A 20,136-nucleotide genomic window follows, 5' to 3' on the forward strand; every position below is an offset into this window, starting at 1 on the left:
CTTCGGCCGGGGTAGCAGACAGCTTGCCCATGATAAGTCTAGAGAGACTCTAGAGCAGATGTGCGTCACTTGGGGAAGGCGATGAACTAGGCATCTGAGAGGAGCAAAGATGCCGCATGATCTCCGCTTTCCGGCTCGCCCTCCCTCCCGTTCCTTTCCAGCCTCTCCCCCTCCCTCTCTCTTCGGACTCCTGAGGCCCTGGGCTTTCCCTCCTGCTCACTTCTCCCTCAGTACACGTCTTCCTCTTCCTCAATAGGGATGAATCGAAAAGACCAACTTGGCCACTTCCTTTCGTGACCACAGGGGCGAAGGCCCGCAACCTCGAGGAGTCCTCAGTTTCTTTACCTATAAAAGTGGCGGCCTGAACCCTCCCTCAGGCTTTCAGCCACCCCCTTTCCCTCCTTCCTCCCGCCCGTCTCAGCGGGTCCACCTCCCTTTGTGATGCAGCCGCAGCCTGGATACATTAGAACTCTGGGGGCGAGGAGGTGGAGTCTGTTGCTGGCTGCCTTTGGTGAGCTGAGACTCTTGGGAGTTCGCTTCCCTGGGAGCCGCAGAGAAAGGAATAGTGGGTGAAGCCGAAGCAGGCCCCCAGGCCCCCAGGGCCCCTTCCTCTCAGCTCCTCAGTGGGGCAAGGAGGGCAGCGGCCCCCTAGGCTGGAAGAGTAAAGTGGGTGCTATCCACGAGCTCCCTCTAGCGGTGGCGGCGGCGCCTGCAGTAGTTGCGTCCATGTGACTATCAACCATTGACTTGTGCTGCGCAGAGTACTTGCTCCCTCTAGATCCTGAGCCCTGCTGCCATTGTCCACAGACATCCAGGGAAGATGAGTGCCAAAGCCGCCGTGCTCTTGGCCATGCTGTGGCTCCGGCCCCTGCCAGTCATCGCCTACTACATGCAGGTGACCTCCAGCAACCTGAGTGTGGAAGACCGCATCCTGAGGAACTACTCTGAAATTCTGAAGGAGGTGGCTCGGAGGGTACCCACCTCGAGCATTTCTAGCAAGGGGCAAGCCGCTACTACCAGCTCTAACTGGAAGAGAGAAATGGAGAGAGTCTGGAAAAGCAACCATGGTAGCCCTCAGGACGCCCTAACAGCCTCCACCTCCCAGTCTCCCAACAGGGAGATGGTCCTGGCAAAAATCAAGCTCAAGAGCGCCCCCCAGCTCCCCAGGAATCCGAAGGACACCCACAGAGGCATCCCACGCTCCGGGGGATCTAGTCACAGAAAAGCTGGCCAAGGGGATTCCAGCATGAGGAAAGCTGTAGCCTTAGCTCTGGACCTTCTCATGAAACTGTCTCTGGAACCCATCCAAGAGACCTCTGAGCAAGCTGTGGAGAGGTCAGCTTTCCCAAGCTCTGTGAAAGTAGGCCCTAAAGAGATCTCCGTCCAATCTGCTGAACAGAAAGAGCCTCTGGATGTGGCTTTGCAACTGCTTGAAGAAGCTTACGAAGGAGTCAAACGAACTACTCCAGGGGAAAGGGTTTCACTAGGACAAATCCCTCTCGTGACTACACTAGCCAGAAATCACCCAGAGGCGCAGGAGAATGATTTAGAACTGAGCATCACTCAGCCATCCCATGAAGCCAGAGACCAAGAGGATGTGAAGCGAGTACTGCAAAATCAAATTCTGAAAAAAATCGAGGAGATTAAACAGGCACTGCAAGAAGTAAGACCCCACCTTGAATCTAAAGATGATACTCCATCTGCCAAAGAGCATCCAACCCAAGGCCATTCCTTGGCAAATACAAAGAACACATCCAGCAATGGCCATAAACCTCAGAAGCTAGCAAGGGAAAAGAATGATGGCGGTGAAAACACGAGAATGTTTATCAATTTCTTATATCATTTCAAGCCAAAGCTGAATACATTCTTCAATATGAAGAACATTCCATCTGATCTTCAAGGAAAAGCTGCTATCATATTCAGCATGATGAGCACAATACTTTGTCAGTATCAGCCAGATAAGGCAAATGTTAAGGACTTACTGGAGTATAATATAAAAGTGTTAAATATGCTTAATATTACAGCAAACTAATGTAACTGTCTGTCCATTCCGAAAAGCTAGATTTTCTTTTCCTTAAATGCATAAATAAATTTTCTACTGTATATAATTCTAATATCTTTTTCCATTTCTTTAAATTAATATGTTCATCATTTTCTTTTTCTTTTCTTTTTTATTTCCATCCTGTTCATTTTCATAAGTGAATAGTCATATAAAACCAAAACCCCAAAATAGAAACCCAATAAGCAAGTAAAAAATGGGTTGCTTTGATCTGCATTCTGACTACAACAGTTTTCTTTCTCTGGAGGTGGATAGCATTCTTTATCATAAGAACATCTGAATTCTTCTGGATTGTTGTATTGCCATTGGTAGAAAAGTCTTATCACATTTGATCATTCTACAATATTGCTGTTACTGTGTACAATGTTTTCCTGGTTCTTCTTTCACTCTTCATCAGTTCATGTAGGTCTTTTCTAGCTCTTTCTGAAATAATTCTTTTCATCATTCCTTATAGCACAATAGTTTTCCATCACCATCATAACACAATTTGTTTAGCCATTCCTAAATAGCTGGACATCTCTTCAATTTCCAACTCCTTGCCACCACAAAAAGAGCTGCTGTAAATAGTTTTGTACAAGTAGATCCTTCCCTCCCCCTCCCCCTTTCTTTAATCTCTTTAGAATATGGACTTTGGGAAGATGGCAGCATAGTAGCAGAATCTCAGAGCCACTCAAAATTTCCTTGCTCAGAATTTCTCCTCAAAAGACTAGAAATCAAAACTAGATGAGTAAAGGGGCTCTCCCACTGGACACAGTGTGAAAGGTAGGAAGTGAGTGGGGATTCCTATACTATAGGGAGTGGGGGGAACTGCATGAGTAAAAGCACAAGCTGACCACCCTTCTCCCCAACCACCAACTATACCAGAGTTAGAGCTAGGGCTAGGGAACCCTCCAAATCCATGGGGGCTGGCTGAAAGCTCCACAGACTTACCCTTGAGGGCTGTGCCAGGCCTTGGCAGTGAGACTCAAGGCTAAACAAAACAGACCTTGGTCCTTGCAGCAAGGGAAGCAATGCAATGGCCACAGCTGAGGAAGCAGGGGTGGGAAGATAGCCTCAGAGCAAAACACACAGTGCAGCATTCTACACCACAGACCCACCCTTGAAAATCCAAGCAGCAGCAGCCAAGGAAGATAGCCTCAGGGCAAAATGCCTTGAAGCTCACTACACAAAAAACATCACAGATTTACCTGCCCTCACTCTGGCCTCTAATGGGGAAGGGAAGATAGTATCAAGGCAAAGCTCAGTGAGACAGAAGTTAAGAAAGCAATGACCACCAACATGTAGGAATCTCAATCCTCCAGCAGCAAAAGGAGTAAATAACAGCAAAAAAAAGCTCTTGACCCCAAAAAAAATTTCTATGGAAAAAAAGAGCAAAATACAGAAGCAATAGGAGAGAAAGAGAAACAAGCAAATGCATCCAAACTCCTCCCCCCCCACAATGGAATTTGGTCACAAGCTCTGGCAGAACTCAAAAATGAATTCAAGAACCAAATAAGAAAGATTGAAGAAAATGGGAAGAAAAGTGGGAAAAAGAAACTAAAGTAATCCAAAAAGAAAATAGCTTAAAAGACAAAACTATCCACATGGAAAAAGAGGCACAGAAATCACATGAAGTAATATGCTGTGGAGTGGGCCAGCCTCCCACAGGGGATGGGGTCTTGGAGGTGGGACAGTATCGGTGAAATGATGGATGGGACACAGCTTTCGCATTCAACTCACAGTACAAGTTTCACAGGATAAACTGCTCCATCTTGGTTGAGGCCTGGCTTTATTTTATATCCTCATGATCACACATCTATTTGGCACATGGTTTCATTCTCAACATACATGTTTCCATGGAACCTAACAACAGACAGGAAGCCTAGGGAGGTAGTCAGTGAAACACTGTTGCTAAGGGCAGGATCAGTGGGTAGAATCAACATGACACAGATATAGGTTGGAAAATTCAGAGCACAGATTTGCCAGAAGTTTTTTATGCCTAGACAAGAGGGTCCTATCCAAGTGGGTATATAAGAATCCTTAGGTTTAATTTTGTAAGTGGGCTCTCCTGGTAATATCCTGGGGGGACAGGGGGGGACATCTGTATTAACCCTGCAAGCATGTTACTCTCATCTATTTTTCCTGGGACTAAGTAAGACTAATAATCATAGCAATTCCAATAATAAGGGGATGTTAATAAGGAAAGTCACTTAGGGGGATTTCAGTGAGCGTTTCCATCCTTCCTGGGGACTGCTTTGCAGTTCCCAGTTTCCACGTGGACTGTGTCAAACAGCATGGTCTTTGATGGCTCCTGGCAGTAATAAGCAAATAAGAGACCAGAATTGACCTACTGGAAGCCATGAAAAGCAGGATAGACCAAACTGAAAAGGAAAATCAAAAGATCATAGCTGAAAATCAGTCTTTAAAGATTAGAATTGGACACGTAGAAGCTAATGATCTCACAAAACAACAAGAATTAATAAATCAAAGTCAAAAGAATTTAAAAATAGGAGGAAACATCAAATATCTCATTGAAAAGACAACTGACCTGGAAAACAGATCCAGGAAAGGCAATTTGAGAATTACTGAACTACCTGAAAGCATGGAACAACAACAACAACAAAAAGCCTAGACATCATATTACAAGAAATTATCCAAGAAAACTTCCCTAATATTTTTGAACAAGAGGGCAAAATAGACATTGAAAGAATTCATACATCATCCCCTACATTAAATCCCCAAAAGACAACTCCCAGGAATGTTATAGCCAAATTCAAGAGCTTCCAGGTGTAAGGGGTAAATTTAGGGGGTTTTGACTAATATATTATACTTATGGTTGCCAGGGATTAATTCAAATCCCAATAAAAATACTCAAGTCAGTTTGGGGAATTTTTATGGCAGTTTAATTAATATAGAGGGAAGGAATTAAGAAGAAGAGAGAGGGAAAAGGGTATAAGATTTCTCCGGCCTAGCTTGAGCCAAGGGGAGTTCAGAGACCTCAGCCACAAGGCCTCCTCCAAGATTTAATCTAGCTCAGCTTCCAGCCACAAGGCCTCCTCTAGATGAGGGACCTCCTAGGAGGATAGCGTTTTAGGAAAGGGAAAGGTAATAAAAAAGGAATCAGCCTAAACTCCGAGAGAGCTAAAGGAAGACGCCTCACCTAACCCTTGCCAAGACGCCAAAACGCTGCCATGAGCCACACTGCTAGTCGAACACAATGTCTCCGAGAGAGAAACCCCAAGCGCAATGCCTCTGCCACCAAAGAGAGATCGGCAAGAGGAAGTCCTGTGAATATATAGACTTTTTTACCTCACTTCCTGCATCTCACATGTATCAATGGTAGCTTAAGCTTGACTTGGGACAGCCCAGGGGTTCTGTCAGATGTTTCTTATTTGTCATTTGCTAGCACATGTCTGTCATAGGCCATCCTCCTCAACACTTAATCCTTAAGTAAGGGCATATACATTCCTGATTGCTAGACTAAGCAGGGTGGAGTAAATCTAAAATTCACACGGGCCAAGAAGAAAATACTGAAAATGGCTAGAAAGAAACAATTCAGATATCATGGAGCTCCAGTCAGGATTACACAGGATCTGGCAGGTTCCACATTAAAGGATCACAAGGCTTGGAATATGATATTCAGGAAGGCAAGAGAACTGAATCTATAACCAAGAATCATTTACCCATCAAAACTGACTATATACTTTCAGGGGAAAATATGGGCATTTAATAAAATAGAAGATTCCCAAGCATTTCTAAAGAAAAGACCAGAACAAAACAGAAAATTTGATGTCCAAATACAAAATTCAAAAGAACCATAAAAAGTTGAACAAGAAAGAGGAAAAAAAAATTTAAGGGCTTCAATAAGGTCAAATTGATTACATTCCTATATGGAAAAATGTTATCTGTAACTCTTAAAAATCATTTCCATTATCATAGATAGAAGAAATATACATAGGCAGAGGTTGTAGTTTTAAGCTGTTTAAGATGATATGTAAAAAATGGGGGAAAGAGAATGGTACTAAGAGAAACTCAAAGGAAGAGGTAAAATAGGATAAATTATACCACATTAAGAGGATATGGACTTTGGAATAGTATTGCTAAATCAAAGGGTATGCATTCTTTTATAGCCCTTTGGGAACAATTCCAAATTGCCCTCCAGATCAATTAAATCAGTTCACAACTCCACCAACAATGCATTAGTGTTCCAATTTTGCCACATTCCCTCCAACATTTATCACTATCCTTTACTGTCCTGTTAGCCAGTCTGATAGGTGTGAAGTTGTACCTCAGAGTTGTTTGAATTTACATTTCTCTAATCAATAGAGATTTATAACATTTTCATATGATTATTGATAGCTTTGATTTATTTAACTGAAAACTGCTTATTCATATCCTTTGACCATTTGTAAATTGGGGAATGCTTTGTATTCTTATAAATTTAAGACCTTTGTCAGAGAAATTTGTTAGAAATTATTTTTCTCAGTTTATTGTTTCCTTCTAATCTTCATTGCATTGGTTTTGTTGTACAAAACCTTTTTAATGTAAAATAGCCAAAATTACTCATTTTATATCTTGTAATATTTTGTATCTCTTGTTTGATCATAAATTTTTCCCTTCTCCATAGATCTGACAGGTAAACTATTCTATGTTCCCCCAATTTACTTATAATACCATCTTTTATGCCCAAATAATATACCCATTTTGACCTTATCTTCATATAGGATGTGAGCTATTGGTCTATACCTAGTTTCTACTGTATCGTTTTCCAATTTTTCGAGCAGTTTTTGTCAAATATTGAGTTCTTATCCAAAAATTGGGGATCTTTGGGTTTATCGAACACTAGATTGCTGAGGTTATTTGCCCCTAGTCTAGTCCATTAATCTGCCCTTCTATTTCTTAGTCAGTATCAGATTGTTTTGATGATTACTGCTTTAGAGTACAGCTTTAGGTCTAATCCTGCTAGGCCACTACCCTTCACATTTTTTTTTCCTTTAATACCCTTGATATTCTTAATCTTTTATTCTTCAAGATGAATTTTGTTATTTTTTTTCTAATTGTATAAAATAGTTTTTTGGTAGTTTGATTGTTATGGCACTGGATAATTACGTTGATTTGGGTAGGTTTGTCATTAGTTTGGCCTACCCATGAGCAATTAATGTTTTTCCAATTGTTTATATCTAACTTTATTTGTGTGAAGTGTTTTGTAATTGTGTTCATATAATTCCTGTATTTGTCTTGGCAAATAGATAGATTCCCAAGTATTTTATATTGTCTAGAGTGATTTTTAAATGGAGTTTCTCTTTCTAACTCTTATTGCTGGACTTTGTTGGAAATATATGGAAATGCTGATGATTTACATGGGTTTATTTTGTTTCCTATAGTAATTTCATTAACGTTATTAATTATTTCAATTAGTTTTTTAGTTGTTTCTTGGGGATTCTCTAAGTATACCATCATATCATCTGCAAAGAATGACAGCTTAGTTTCCTCATTGCCTACTTTAATTCCCTGAATTTCTTTTTCTTCTCTAATTGCTATTGCTAACATTTCTAATATAATATTAAATAATAATGATGATAATGGGCTGCCTTGCTTTACTCCTGATATTATTGGGAAGGCTTCTAGTTTATCCCCATTGCAGATGACACTTGCTGATGGTTTTAGAAGATACTACTTATCATTTTAAAGAAAGACCTTTCCATTTCCTTACTTTCTAGTGTTATTAATAGGAATGGGTGTTGTATTTTTCAAAGGCTTTTTCTGCATCTATCGAGGTAATCATGCAATTTCTATTAGTCTGGTTATTGATATGATCAATTATCGGGATGGCTTTCCTAATATTAAACCAGCCTTGCCTTCCTGGTATAAATCCCACCTAGTCATAGGGAATAATCCTTGGGACATATTGCTGTAGTCTCTTTGCTAGTGTTTTATTTAGGCTTTTTTATATCAATATTCATAAAGGAAATTGGTATGTAATTTTATTTCTCTGTTTTTGCTCTTCCTGGCTTAGGCATCAGTACCATATTTGTGTCATAAAAAGAATTTGGAAGGACCCCTTCTTTGCTTATTTTGCCAAATAGTTTATATAGAATTGGGATTGTTATTTAAATATTTAATAGAAATAACTCATGAATCAATCTGGGGGATTTTTTCCTTAAGGAGTTTATTGATGGCTTGTTCAAATTTTTTCCCCTAAAATTGGATTATTTAAGTACTTTATTTTCTCTTCTGTTAAGCTGGGTAATTTATATTTTTGTAAGTGTTAATCCATTTCAATATAGATGGCCAGATTTATTGTCATATAATTGGGCAAAATAGACCCCAATGATTGCTTTAATTTCCTCTTCACTGGAGGTGAATACACCATTTCCATTTTTGATACTAACAATTTGATTCTCTTCTTTTTCTTTTTTAAATCAAATTAATCAATGCTCTATCCATTTTATTTGGCTTTTTGTTTGTTGTTTCACAAAACCAACCCCTGGTCTTACTTATTAGTTCAATAGTTTTCTTATTTTCAATTATATTAAATTTCCCCCTTAATTGTTAGCATTTCCAATTTAGTCTTTAATCGGAGATTTTTAATTTGTTCTTTTTTCTAGGGTTTTTTTAGTTGCATTCCCAATTCATTGACCTGCTTTTTCTCTGTTTTATTGATTAGTTTGGGTAGGATTGTTGTCTTTAGTATATTAGCTCATCCTACCCATGAACAATTAATGTTTTTCCAATTGTTTAGATCTAGTTTTGATTGTGTAGAAAGTGTTTTGGAGTTGTGTTCATATAGTTCCTGTGTTTGTCTTGGCAGATAAATTCCCAAATACTTCATATTGTCCAGAGTTATTTTTAATTGGAGTTTCTCTTTCTAACTCTTGCTGCTGAGTTTTATGGGAAATATATAGAAATGTTGATAATTTATGTGGGTTTATTTTGTATCCTGCAACTTGGCTACTGTTATTATTTCCATTAGCTTTTTCTTGGGTTCTCTAAGTGTATCATCATATCATCTGCAGAGAGTGATAGTTTATCAGGAGGAGAGTTTTATGCAAGCATAAGCCGCCCCCCCCCCAACCTAAGCACCAAAGCTGCTGAGAGGAAAAAAACAAGGGAAACTGAGGAACATGAGGAAGGTGATAAATAAGGAAATAAGCTTGATTTATTTAGTGGGCACACATTCCATTCAAGGCACTAGGCCAAGTGCTTTACAAATATGATCTCATTTGACCCTCACAACGACCACGGGAATCGGGTGCTATTATCATTTCCTTTTAACAGATGAGAAAACTGGGGCAAACAAGGATTAAGTGACTTACTTGCTCAGAGTCACATTGCTATAAGAGTCTGAAGCTCGGCAGGGGCAAAGTACTAGACTTATTAAGCCCACTTTGTAGCGAAGAATACCAAGTCTCAGAAAGGTTAAGTGTCGCACAGTTGAGAGATATCAAAGGCCAAATGTGTACCTAACCCTCCAAGGCCAGAAATCCATCTGCTTTGCAAGGATTATCCATCCCTGGACCTTCAGTTTGGCTTAGTCTCTGATGCGATGGGTGCCCTCACCATCTCATTGCTCTGTTTCTATTCTGAGGCTCTGGCATCACTCAAGGAAGGCCCCAAATGATGCTGTTTTGCCACCATGAAATTCTGATGCATAGCCTCAACACCGATAGTGGCTTCCAGATGGGTTTATCTGTTCCCAGCCTCCTCCTGCCTAAGTCATTCTTCTCATGACGGACAAAATGCTTTTCCTAAAACGACCGGATCAATAATGAATATCCAGTAGCAGCTGCCTCTGTCCTCTTCGGCTCACCACCATCTGGCTCTAGTCTCCCTTTCTGTGGTTTCTTCACATTACTCCCGTTCTAGCACTCTAGCCAAACTGCTCTACTCGCTAGTCCCCAAATTTGGCACTACAGGTAGTGTGTGCCCTTCTCACATGAAGAAACAGACGCAGACCATGATCAGTCAGTAAGGGATCCACATTCATTACATCTTTAAGCATGCTACATGCAAGGCACTTGCTAAGTGCTGGGGATACAAAGACAAAACGCCCAACTGTTCAAGGAGCCTTCATGGAGTTCACAGCCTAATAAAGAGACCACATACAAACGATTGTGTGAAGACGCGCTATCGGACTTCTCCTGGAGACTTCCTAACGGGCAGTTGGTAAGAAACTTGTATCTCCCTCTTTTTTCATTTCTTCTTAGCCCAGCAGACCTTTATCAGGTGTGATTGCATGGATAGAGATCCATGTAGGCCAGGCTTGTGGGGTGCTATTTTGCCTGAAACATGGTATCCAGCCTGATGAGCAAATGTCAAGTGACAAGACCACTGGGGTGGAAATGATTCAACACTTTTTTTTCAATGAAACAGGAGCTGGCAGGTGTGTTCCCCATGCTGTGTGTGTATACCTGGAACCAAACCAACTGTTACTGATGAAGTTGGAACTAGAACCAACTGCCAGGTCTTGCACCCTGCACAGCTGATCACTGGCAAGGGAGATGTTGCCAATAATTATGCTCATGACAAGGAAAATTACCAACATGGAAGTCTCAACTGAAAAAGATGTCAGCGCAGGGTGTAAAGCTTCCAAAAACAACCAAAAATAACTCCACAGAATCAGTACTAAATGCAGCAAAAACTGACAGGAGTTGGGAATGAAGCTGAACAGCCAGGGACAAGTAGGACAGAAGGTTTCTGAAGTAGTCCCACTGCTGCAGACTCTGGGGGGAAGAAACAAGAGCAAACAGAATGCAATCAACAACTGGCAACCTCACCTTGTTTGCTGAGCCCTGGAGCTTGCTCCCAGGATAGTACTGGGATCTGAATGTAAGGGATGGTCTCGTGTTATCAGAAATTACAAATATTGGAAATATTAAGAAAATAAGGGAAATCTCGTAAGACAAGAAAAGAGAACAACACATACTATGATTACATTTTAAAAATAGCGGCACGCATCCACAAAGACATCATTAACATGATTCTGGACAGAATTGGAAAGCTTGCTGAGCAGTGCACAAGTCTTTAAGGCTTCTTGGTTTTCCATAGCTTTGGTGGTGGGACTTTTTCTGGTTTCACCTCTCCGCTGATGTAACATCTGTCTATTGATTATGACTAGAAGTCCCAGCTGGGGTTCCCCATTTACCTAACTCCTCAGGTTTCCACAGCTGTAGTTAAGCCCTATAACTCCATTCTAACCACTCACACCACTCTAGAGCTCCTTGGGCCTTCATGCTGGACAATGAGGATACCTAGGTTATTTGTTGCAGAAACCTTAATATTGAATTCCCAATCTCTACTAATCTGAATAGACTGATTAGCCAAATTGTGTCCTTCATCACTGCTGAAGGGTACTAGTCCCTTCATGGAGTTCTTGCGTGGGTCTAATTACCTAGAAGGGGAGCCAAAAGCTGGGAGAATATGTGTGTAAGGTTTAAAGATTAAGGGAGGAATGGCATAGAGAAGACACACAGAGATCATCAGCACCACATCAGCCTGTCAGCTCTTCCTTTGAAGGTCAGAGAGAGAGTGAGGGAGCTGAACTAATTTTATTCAGGATCCTGGAAGAGGGGGTTGTGGAGATGTCGATCAAACAAGTAAAACAACAGAAGTATTACCAAATATCGACAATCAATTACACAATAAAGAAATGGATAGCAACACAATTGTACAGCAGGTTGCCCAGGAAAGAAGCTCATTTCAAAGTCCTTGCCAACTATGACCAAACCTTCTCCATCCCAGACCACTGGTACCCAGCTTATTTATATGTTAAGTAAAGGTCTTTGGCATTACAAAGGATCTTTACGTGTTGTCTGCCAGCTTTCAGATTGCAGAAAATGAAGGCTTAAATTTTAATATCAACAAAAATTTAAGTCCCATCTAATTTAAGGATTCTGAAATCAATCATGTGAAATATTAGGAATATATCCATAAGTCTGGTCCACGGACACTTTGCTCAGTAGTCAGTTTTTAATACATCTTTAATACCTTCATGATTCATTATAACTGAAACCCTTCAACTGTCTCTCTGAGATTTGATGGTGCCCTGAGTGTTGATCTGATAGAATTCCAGAGCAACCTTTTGCTCTATCCCTGAGTACACTTTCCTCTGGCCATGTATGCCCCATTTGTCTCTGCTGAGAAAGCAGCTGACTATAGCAGAAAGCACCAATGCTTGCTCTGAGCCCCCAGCCAGATGGTGAAGAGTGACCCCCTTGCCACAGTAAACACATGACTTGCTGCCTGCCATATACCACAAGGATGTAGTTCCTAAAGATGCCAATGCTGTCACTGCTACCATCAAGACAAAGTGTAGCATCCAGTTCGTGGATTGGTACTCAAGGTTGGCATCAATCATAATCATCCCAGGTTAAGAAATTAATAAATTTAAAAAATTAAGAAATAAAATAAGAAATTAAGAAATCTTAAGATTTTAAGAAGGATTTTAAAAGCCAAACAGGATTTGATTGTGAAGAGGAAGCCACAGAGAGCAAGGTGGATGGGTCATCGTCAAATCTGAACTTTAGCAAGATCATGCTGATAGCTGAATGAAGAATGAATCGGAGTGGAGAGAAAGACTAGAGGCTGGCCAGACCTGCAAACAGCTATTGAGAAAATCCAGGCATGAGGTGATGAAAGCCTGCAATAAGGTTGTGGCAGGGTCAGAGGGAAGAAAGAGGCATATAGAAGAGATATCTCAAAGAATGGCCAGGCTGTGGAAATTTGAGGGAATTGAGGAGATTAGAACAAAAAGTGGTTAATTGTATGAACTGAGTGGACCATACTGATTTCACCTTGTAACTCGATTCTGGAGTTAGCTTACTTTCTATTCAGTTATGGCTAGTCCAACTTGTCTTGTGAGAACTTTATTCAATTGTGAGATTCGGGAGAAAACATTATTGCATTATTTAAACCAAGAAGATTTATTTCTAATGCTATATAATTTTTATTTCTATATAATGCTCTGACTATACTGTTTGATTTCTAACAGGGCTCAGTAATATATTTTTCAAGCTTTTTTCCTCATTCCTTTGTTCTGACAATCATAAGAATGCTTTCACATTCCCTGCCCCAGAGCAGTTTCCAAAATTGGGATAATTAATTGAGAATATAAGTTTCATCTTGTCTAGTAAACAAAAACTGGTTTAGGATAAGTATGTCTGAGAGAGATGTTTTGGAGAGGGCTAAATGAGGTTCCAAAATCATATTTAATGACTCAAACTGCTGAATGAATTTGTCTTCAATCACTGAGAGAGACATCACTTTCTGATTTATTGGTTATTGCTAGCCTGATCAATAAATTGATTTTTCTTACCCAGAACCCAGATTTTCAGAATTTTTATTCATCACAAAACCTATCCTTGTGTGGTTGGAAAACTAGACCGCTTATACCAGCTGTTTTGAAACCTTTTGCTAAGAACTTAGGCTATGTTGACCAGAAACCCAGTCATATCTGAAGATTGATACGAAAACTTTTCTCACAATTGGACATCTTAAGCAAACCATATATATATATTTTTTTTTGCATAATACAAACAAGCCAAATCTCATTTAATAGTGCATAAATTTGGATACAGGAAACACTGAGTTCAAGTAATACAATATAGTTGTGTTATTATGACGAGTAGCACTACTTTCCATTATCAACCACAGTACCATTTTGTACATAATCTGACAATTTTTCAATTCCATTTTCAGGGAAAAATACGCTATATGAGATTATGGTTCAAGGGAAACTAATTTTTAAGGGAATGCTAAAAACAGACTAGTTACTTATAGTAAAAGCTAAGGCAAGACTTCACTTTTGCACTAACCATTTATAATTCTTTCCCAAAGCTTAATCTGGTGGTAGGACAAAGTAATTGTGTCATTTAAAATATCAACTGCCTTGAAGAAGCTTCAGAGAATCTTTAACAGCAAGCCAAGCACATTAAAGATGTTACCTCTGTTGACTACCTCTTAGGGTAGGGAAAGGTACACTGATACAATTTTTAAAAGTTGGAAGCCTTTGAAGCATGCCAGCTAATCTAGAGCTGGACATTCTTTTTTAATGGCAGTATATATGGTAACAGCAGCAATGAAAAAAAAAGATTTGGGGAAAACCAGGACCCCAGAATGACAGTCTGGAATTACTCCACTCATAATCAATATGAGTTTTCCCATTTTCCATCTTTTTTTAAGATTTGCAGGGGAGTTGGGCATTAACAAAAATGAATGCTCCACACTCAAGAGGCCCAGGGAAACCATCCTGGGTGGTAGCTTCTTCACTTTGAGGGGTGTCCCTAAAATCCCTATTAACTTTCACTGATCCCACAGTACCACATTGTGCATCAGGTGAGTTCATTAAAACAGATTTAGAGGCTGTCAAGAAGACAATCATACTATTTCCCACTTTCAGGGTAACATGGGGTTCAGTGCTTCTAGGTGGTGAGTGGACTGGGATAATGGGAATCATAACCTCAGGATCAGGAAACCTATATTTATCTTCCTGTCCTTTACTCCCTAAATCATCACTTCAATTTCTAATTCTTCTGTTTCTATTTTACCATTTTTCAGTATTTTCAGCTCTACCTCCCCTAGAAAACCTTCATAACTGACTTACATGTGCACCCTTTTGAGAATCTTGCTTTAGGGTGTTGCCACCAACAACCCTTTGGAGAGGCCCCATTCTTGAAATGTCTGCATTTCTTCAACCTGGTTATTTCCTTGGTAATATCTTGGTAGTCATTAACTAAATGCTTTTGGAAAAGCATTCCATCTGTCTTGGTATGCACCGTATCTAAATCCATTGAATACATTGCCTGTTTCCCCTGAAATTGTTTGTTATACCTAAAGTTATTGGGGAAGTATCTCCCATTCTGCCTGAACACTTGCTTGATGATCTTTTCAAATTTCTTAATCACAGCTACTGGTTTCTCTTCAAATGAGGGGGTATTCTTCCTAAAACTTTCAATATCGGCTTGGGTAAACCCTTTTCTGGTGCTTGACATTGATAAGTTGATTTTCTTGGGAACCTGGAAACCTGGCATAAGGGAAACCTGGAACCTGGCATAAGGGAAAGAAACTTCCCACATTATCATTTAATTCTATGGTCTCCTGTTCTAGTTTAGTGCCCTTCTGTAATGTCTTTATCTCATTACAAATTTCCAGGTAATCTATTTTCATATCCCCTTTTTATCCCTTAGTAGTTTTGTCTTTAGTATTGTAATTATATTTAGGATAATAATAAATAATATAATAAACAATAATAAATAATAAATAAAAATAAATAAATAATAATAAACACACATCCTAATCATAAACCCTCCTAATATGCCACAACCACCTAGTGGGATCCATTGTAAAATATCTAGTAGGCTAAGGCACAGTAAATTTAATACTGGCTATGGGAATGGTATTTCCTTTACATACCCTGGTATCTTCCTGGTAAAAATTTGGGTTATATTCCTCATATTCATGTTGCTGATGCTGAACCACATATTCAGTTGTAATCTGTCCTTAAAATTCTGGCCCTTTGTCTAACTGATCAAGCTTCTTGTCTGGTGGCAGAAAGATTGCTCTGCAGTTCCCCTTGTGGTGAAAGCTGAGGGGAAAGCTCTCTGTAGAGTCTTTTTAAATTCTTGTCTATATTTTTAGGTTCTTTTGTACTTTTGGCTCACCACCTGTTATGGGAAATATGAACCCTGGTATTGATTAGTTATTGTATCAATAGTTATCAGATTTAAAGATATTCAGTTGATGACAGCTGGAGTATGGCTGGACTTGGAAGTTGAGAATTTGGTTGGACCAGTAGTTGAAGAAATTTCCTGGAGATATTCCCTAATCTAAAAGTTCTAACTGAACCCAAAAACCCCAACTAAAACTCTGCAAGGAGTGTCTTCTGCCTGAAACCAGGCCTACACTGAACTCCTTAATCTATCTAAAATATGTAATAACTATCTCACTAAACTAATCTATTTAATTATCTTCTTAAATACAATTTAGAAATCCAGAATCTGCTCTCCCTCCAGCCAAAGATTTTATCTGATAGCTATTACACAGACTCTGTCTTCCTCCAAGTTGCTCTTTGGTGCCCCTTGGTGGAAATTCCAGAGAACTACATAGCTACTTTTCTGTTTAGATCAGGAGTTTTAGAGATTTTCCAAACTAGATATCATTAATCTCTTCCCAAACGCTTAGAGCCAGCTCCTTAGACACCTTTCCTCAACAAGGAAAACTCAAGTCAACCATTAACCAACTGTCCTTCCCAAGAGCCTCTGGGAAATTCCCATCATCCTCTTCAGGATTCTTTCTTCTGAATTGAAGCTCAGCTCTGTCAAAAATCATCTTTCTAATCTAATCTACTTACCAAGAATCTCTAATCCAAGTAGCTAATTACTTAAAGTAAAAAACTAAGTAGCTAATTACTTAAAGTAAAAAAAAAGAAAAGAAAAGATTTTGGGAAAACCAGAACTCCAGAAAGCCAGTCTGTCATTATCCCACTCATAGTCAATAAAAGAAGTTTTTTTCCATGCTTTTTTAAATTTTCTAATATGGATTTCTCCACTTTCTGAAACTTTTTCAATTCAACAATTAATTCCCAGTATTTGAGATAGAGCCACATGAGTCTTCCATTTTGGCATTTGTTGGAATTCCACATATCTCCACAATATGTGTCATGCTTAAATATATCTGTTAAACCAGATACCATCTCTACGTCAGAAGCAACTGGATTGATGGATGCTTGAACCAAAAACCTTTTCTCGATTTCCAGGTGCCAGGTTCGAGGAAGAACCAGACTACAGTAGATATTCTGTCGTTCTATAAGTGCTTCTTCAAATTCTCTCAGCAAATGGGTAGCCTTTTTATGCCAATTTTCTTCCTTGTCTAAGTAGTATTGACATACACTTTTCAAGGGCTGTAGCTGCTGCTTTTCTTGCATTACCTGTGCCCGTTCTTGTTCCAGAAGTTTCCTTTCTTCTACTAATTTTCGACTCTGAAAGATGAGGGCTTCAGGATAGCTAGTTGTTCTATTATGTTCCTTTTCAAGCTCCAAAGACAAATGAGCCACTGCACGACGGTTTTCTGAGATAATATCATGGTATTTAGCTTCAAGATCCTGCTGGAAAGCAACTGTTTTCTGGTAATATGCTTGTTTTTCCTTTTCTATTTCTTTCTGAGACTCTAGACCAAATCCAACGAAAAGCAGCTAATCCCAGCATGGGAACCAGAAGAGCATAATTCCATCTGCTTCCATCACCACCCTCTGCCCTCAAATTAGGCCGGATATTCCAATGTGGAGGGTCATTTAAGTTATTCATGGAGATATACCCAGGTGGTAGTCCTAATAGAAGCAGTACTCAGCCAGAGTTCCTCCAAGAGCCAGTTGAAGGCAAAAGACCGCAACCCATATACTTTATCTGAAAGTTGTCTCCATATTGATCAATCAGTTATTATTTCCATTTTCCTTCTATTGTTTTCAGATACTTGGGAGGAGTGGGACACCTCTTTTTCTGAATTCAGGAAATTGTATCTGCTCACTCTCCTCTTCCAACTTGGAAAGTCCCTAATCTTTCCTCCAATTAGAAATCAGATTACTTACTGTAGCATTATTTCCTTTTAATTAATAGGCCTTGTTTGATTAATTTTTAATGCATAAAAGTCTGACTCCTCTGTATTTGGGGTCCAACTCTAAGCTGAGGAGCCTGGTCCCAGTTTGTTAGACAATTGTGACACATTGCTCAATAAATCAATATGCTCAGAAGATCAAACTTTTGTTTCCTTAGTCATTTCATCTCTGCCTGCCACAAGGCCTTGGCAACAGATTGGATGTAGGGAATGAAAGAGAGTTAGGAATTAAAGATGGCACCCAAGTTGCATATCTGAGTAAAATAGGATAGTATTGCCCTTGGAACTAATAAAGAAGTTTGGAAGAGGGGAGGGTTTGGACAGAAAGTAGATGAATTTAGTTGAGTCCTCTATTTCATTAAATACCCATTTTTTCTCCTGAAGGATTATGATCAGTTTGGCTGGGTAAGTAATTCTTGATTGAAGTCCTAGCTCCTTTGCTCTCTAGAATATTACAACCCAGGTTCTCTGATCCTTTAATGTATAAATTGGTAAATTTTGTTTAATGTAGAGAGCTTGCTAAATCTGACCGTTGGCTCCATGATATTTGAATTATTTCCTTTTGGCTACTTGCAATATTTTCTCTTTGGCCTGTGAATTTTGGAATTTGGCTATAAAATTCCTAGGAATTATCCTTTTGGAATCTCTTTCAGGTGGTGATTGGTGGATTCTTTCCATTTCTATTTTATTCTGTAGCATTCCAAGCATATTCACATCTAAGAAATATAAATGATGTATGGATATTGTGTCATCAGACACAGGGTTAAACTCTGATATTTGTGGGCAGACTCTTGACCTAGCCATGCTGCCTTTGTTCAGGGGAATCTCATTAACATTTGGCACAGAGTCAAATTCATTTACAAAAGCTTGGGTTGAAGTCAACACACCCAGAAGGTGTTGTCATTGCCATCACATCCAATGTGAATTAACTATGCTTTGTTACATATTCATTGAGCACTTCCTAATCCACACTGAAATAAATATGGGAAGTGGTCCACTGATCCTCCTCTTGGATTTTCCATTCTCACACTTGATACTCTTTTCCTCTTTTCTATCTAGGAAGTCTTGCTTCCATGTGTTCCATTATTCCTCACATTTTCCTTTAATTATTTTTCTAAGGAGAATGTCATCAGGGATCAACGCCATCCCATACTAAAATTGACTTGTCTGTGTCTCTTTATTTATCACCCATTTTCTCAGACTCCTTGCTCCTTCTCAAGCCCAAACCCACTAAGGAAAAACTTTTTTATAACAGCAGCCGGACGTCTGGTTCTAGAAAATCAGGGCAGTTTTCCTTGATATTTTCTTGAAAGATGTGTCAACATGGGATTTAGGAATCCCAAACTTGTGGCCTAGTGGGATCTGATGAACCCCAATTTTAGATTTAGCTTGTAGATTGGAGACCCCCAAAGCTTGTCCTTGTTCCCTGTTCCCATGAGAATCTACCCTGAAGGGAAATGATAATTCTGGTTGGGTGAGATAAGCATATGCTAAGGACATTCTTTGTTTTAGGTAGCTTCCCCTATTGTATTAGAACCTTTCTCAGGAAGGTCAGACCTGGGCACAACCATCCTTTAATAACTTTGTAAGCAGCCCCTTCTCTTGCACCCTAGCTTCTAGTTTGATAGTATCTTGTCAGTGTAGTTTGAACACTCCCATTTTCCTTGTAGCCATAGTGATGTCAATCATCTTTCCCTGCCCCTGGATTTCCAAAGGGTATATGGGTTCCCCAAGTTCTTTTGTTCCCCGGAGTCCCTCCTGAGTCGGTGGCACTCCCAGGGGTCAGTGACCAGGGCGTCTTGACTCTGTGCAGTCATGGGAAGCAGCTCTGTTGTTGCATTAGTAGCGCTAACCCCCTTTCCCTTGATTAAAGAGTGATTTTGACTATTAATAGTTCTGCATTTTTTCTAGTTGACAGATGATACCTAAGCTCTTTTTGTTCACAACTTTCAGGTAGTCCAATAATTCTTAGATTATCTCTCAAAAATCTATTCTCCAGGTCAGTTGTTTTTCCAACGAAATATTTCACTTTTTTCTGATGTTTAATTATTTTGAACTTTTTTTATTGTTTCTTGATGTTTCACGCTTCCATTTTCTCAATTCTAATTTTTACGGCATGACTTTCTTTTTTTTTTAATTTTAAACATTATTTTATTTGGTCATTTCCAAACATTATTCACTGGAAACAAAGATCATTTTCTTTGCCTCCCTGCCCCCCCTCCCACCACCTTTCCCTCTCCCATAGCCGACCCACGATTCCACTGGTTATCACATGTGTTCTTGACTCGAACCCATTTCCCTGTTGTTGGTATTTGCATTAGAGTGTTCATTTAGAGTCTCTCCTCAGTCATATCCCCTCAACCCCTGTAGTCAAGCAGTTGCTTTTCATCGGTGTTTTTACTCCCACAGTTTTAGCTTGTGGATAGTATTTTTTAGATCCCTGCAGATTGTTCAGGGACATTGCATTGACCCTAATGGAGAAGTCCATTACC

General features: G+C 39.5%; 2 protein-coding genes and 1 pseudogene across 2 annotated transcripts; 2 read left to right on the plus strand and 1 right to left on the minus strand.

Moving 5' to 3' along the window:
• The first annotated feature begins 506 nt into the window (after positions 1-506).
• LOC103102446 (sperm equatorial segment protein 1-like) lies at positions 507-2,097 on the plus strand. The gene has a single exon (XM_007506910.3). The coding sequence runs from the start codon at positions 821-823 to the stop codon at positions 2,030-2,032; it is 1,212 nt and encodes a 403-aa protein (XP_007506972.1). The 5' UTR covers positions 507-820; the 3' UTR covers positions 2,033-2,097.
• Positions 2,098-5,229: 3,132 nt separating this feature from the next.
• Positions 5,230-12,411, plus strand: LOC107650283 (tubulin alpha chain-like; annotated as a pseudogene).
• A 2,575-nt stretch (positions 12,412-14,986) lies between these two features.
• On the minus strand, positions 14,987-18,806 carry LOC100024329 (coiled-coil domain-containing protein 127-like). The gene is given in 3 exon segments (XM_056809862.1): positions 14,987-15,075; positions 16,520-17,202; positions 17,204-18,806. Coding segments are annotated over 3 exon segments (906 nt in total). The 5' UTR covers positions 17,338-18,806.
• Positions 18,807-20,136: the final 1,330 nt, after the last annotated feature.

Source organism: Monodelphis domestica, chromosome X (genome assembly GCF_027887165.1).
Source record: "Monodelphis domestica isolate mMonDom1 chromosome X, mMonDom1.pri, whole genome shotgun sequence".
Taxonomy (NCBI): Eukaryota; Metazoa; Chordata; class Mammalia; order Didelphimorphia; family Didelphidae; genus Monodelphis; species Monodelphis domestica.

Coding starts and splice junctions, on each gene's coding strand:
- LOC103102446 (XM_007506910.3), top strand. CDS start 821: ATGAGTGCCAAAGCCGCCGTGCTCTTGGCCATGCTGTGGCTCCGGCCC.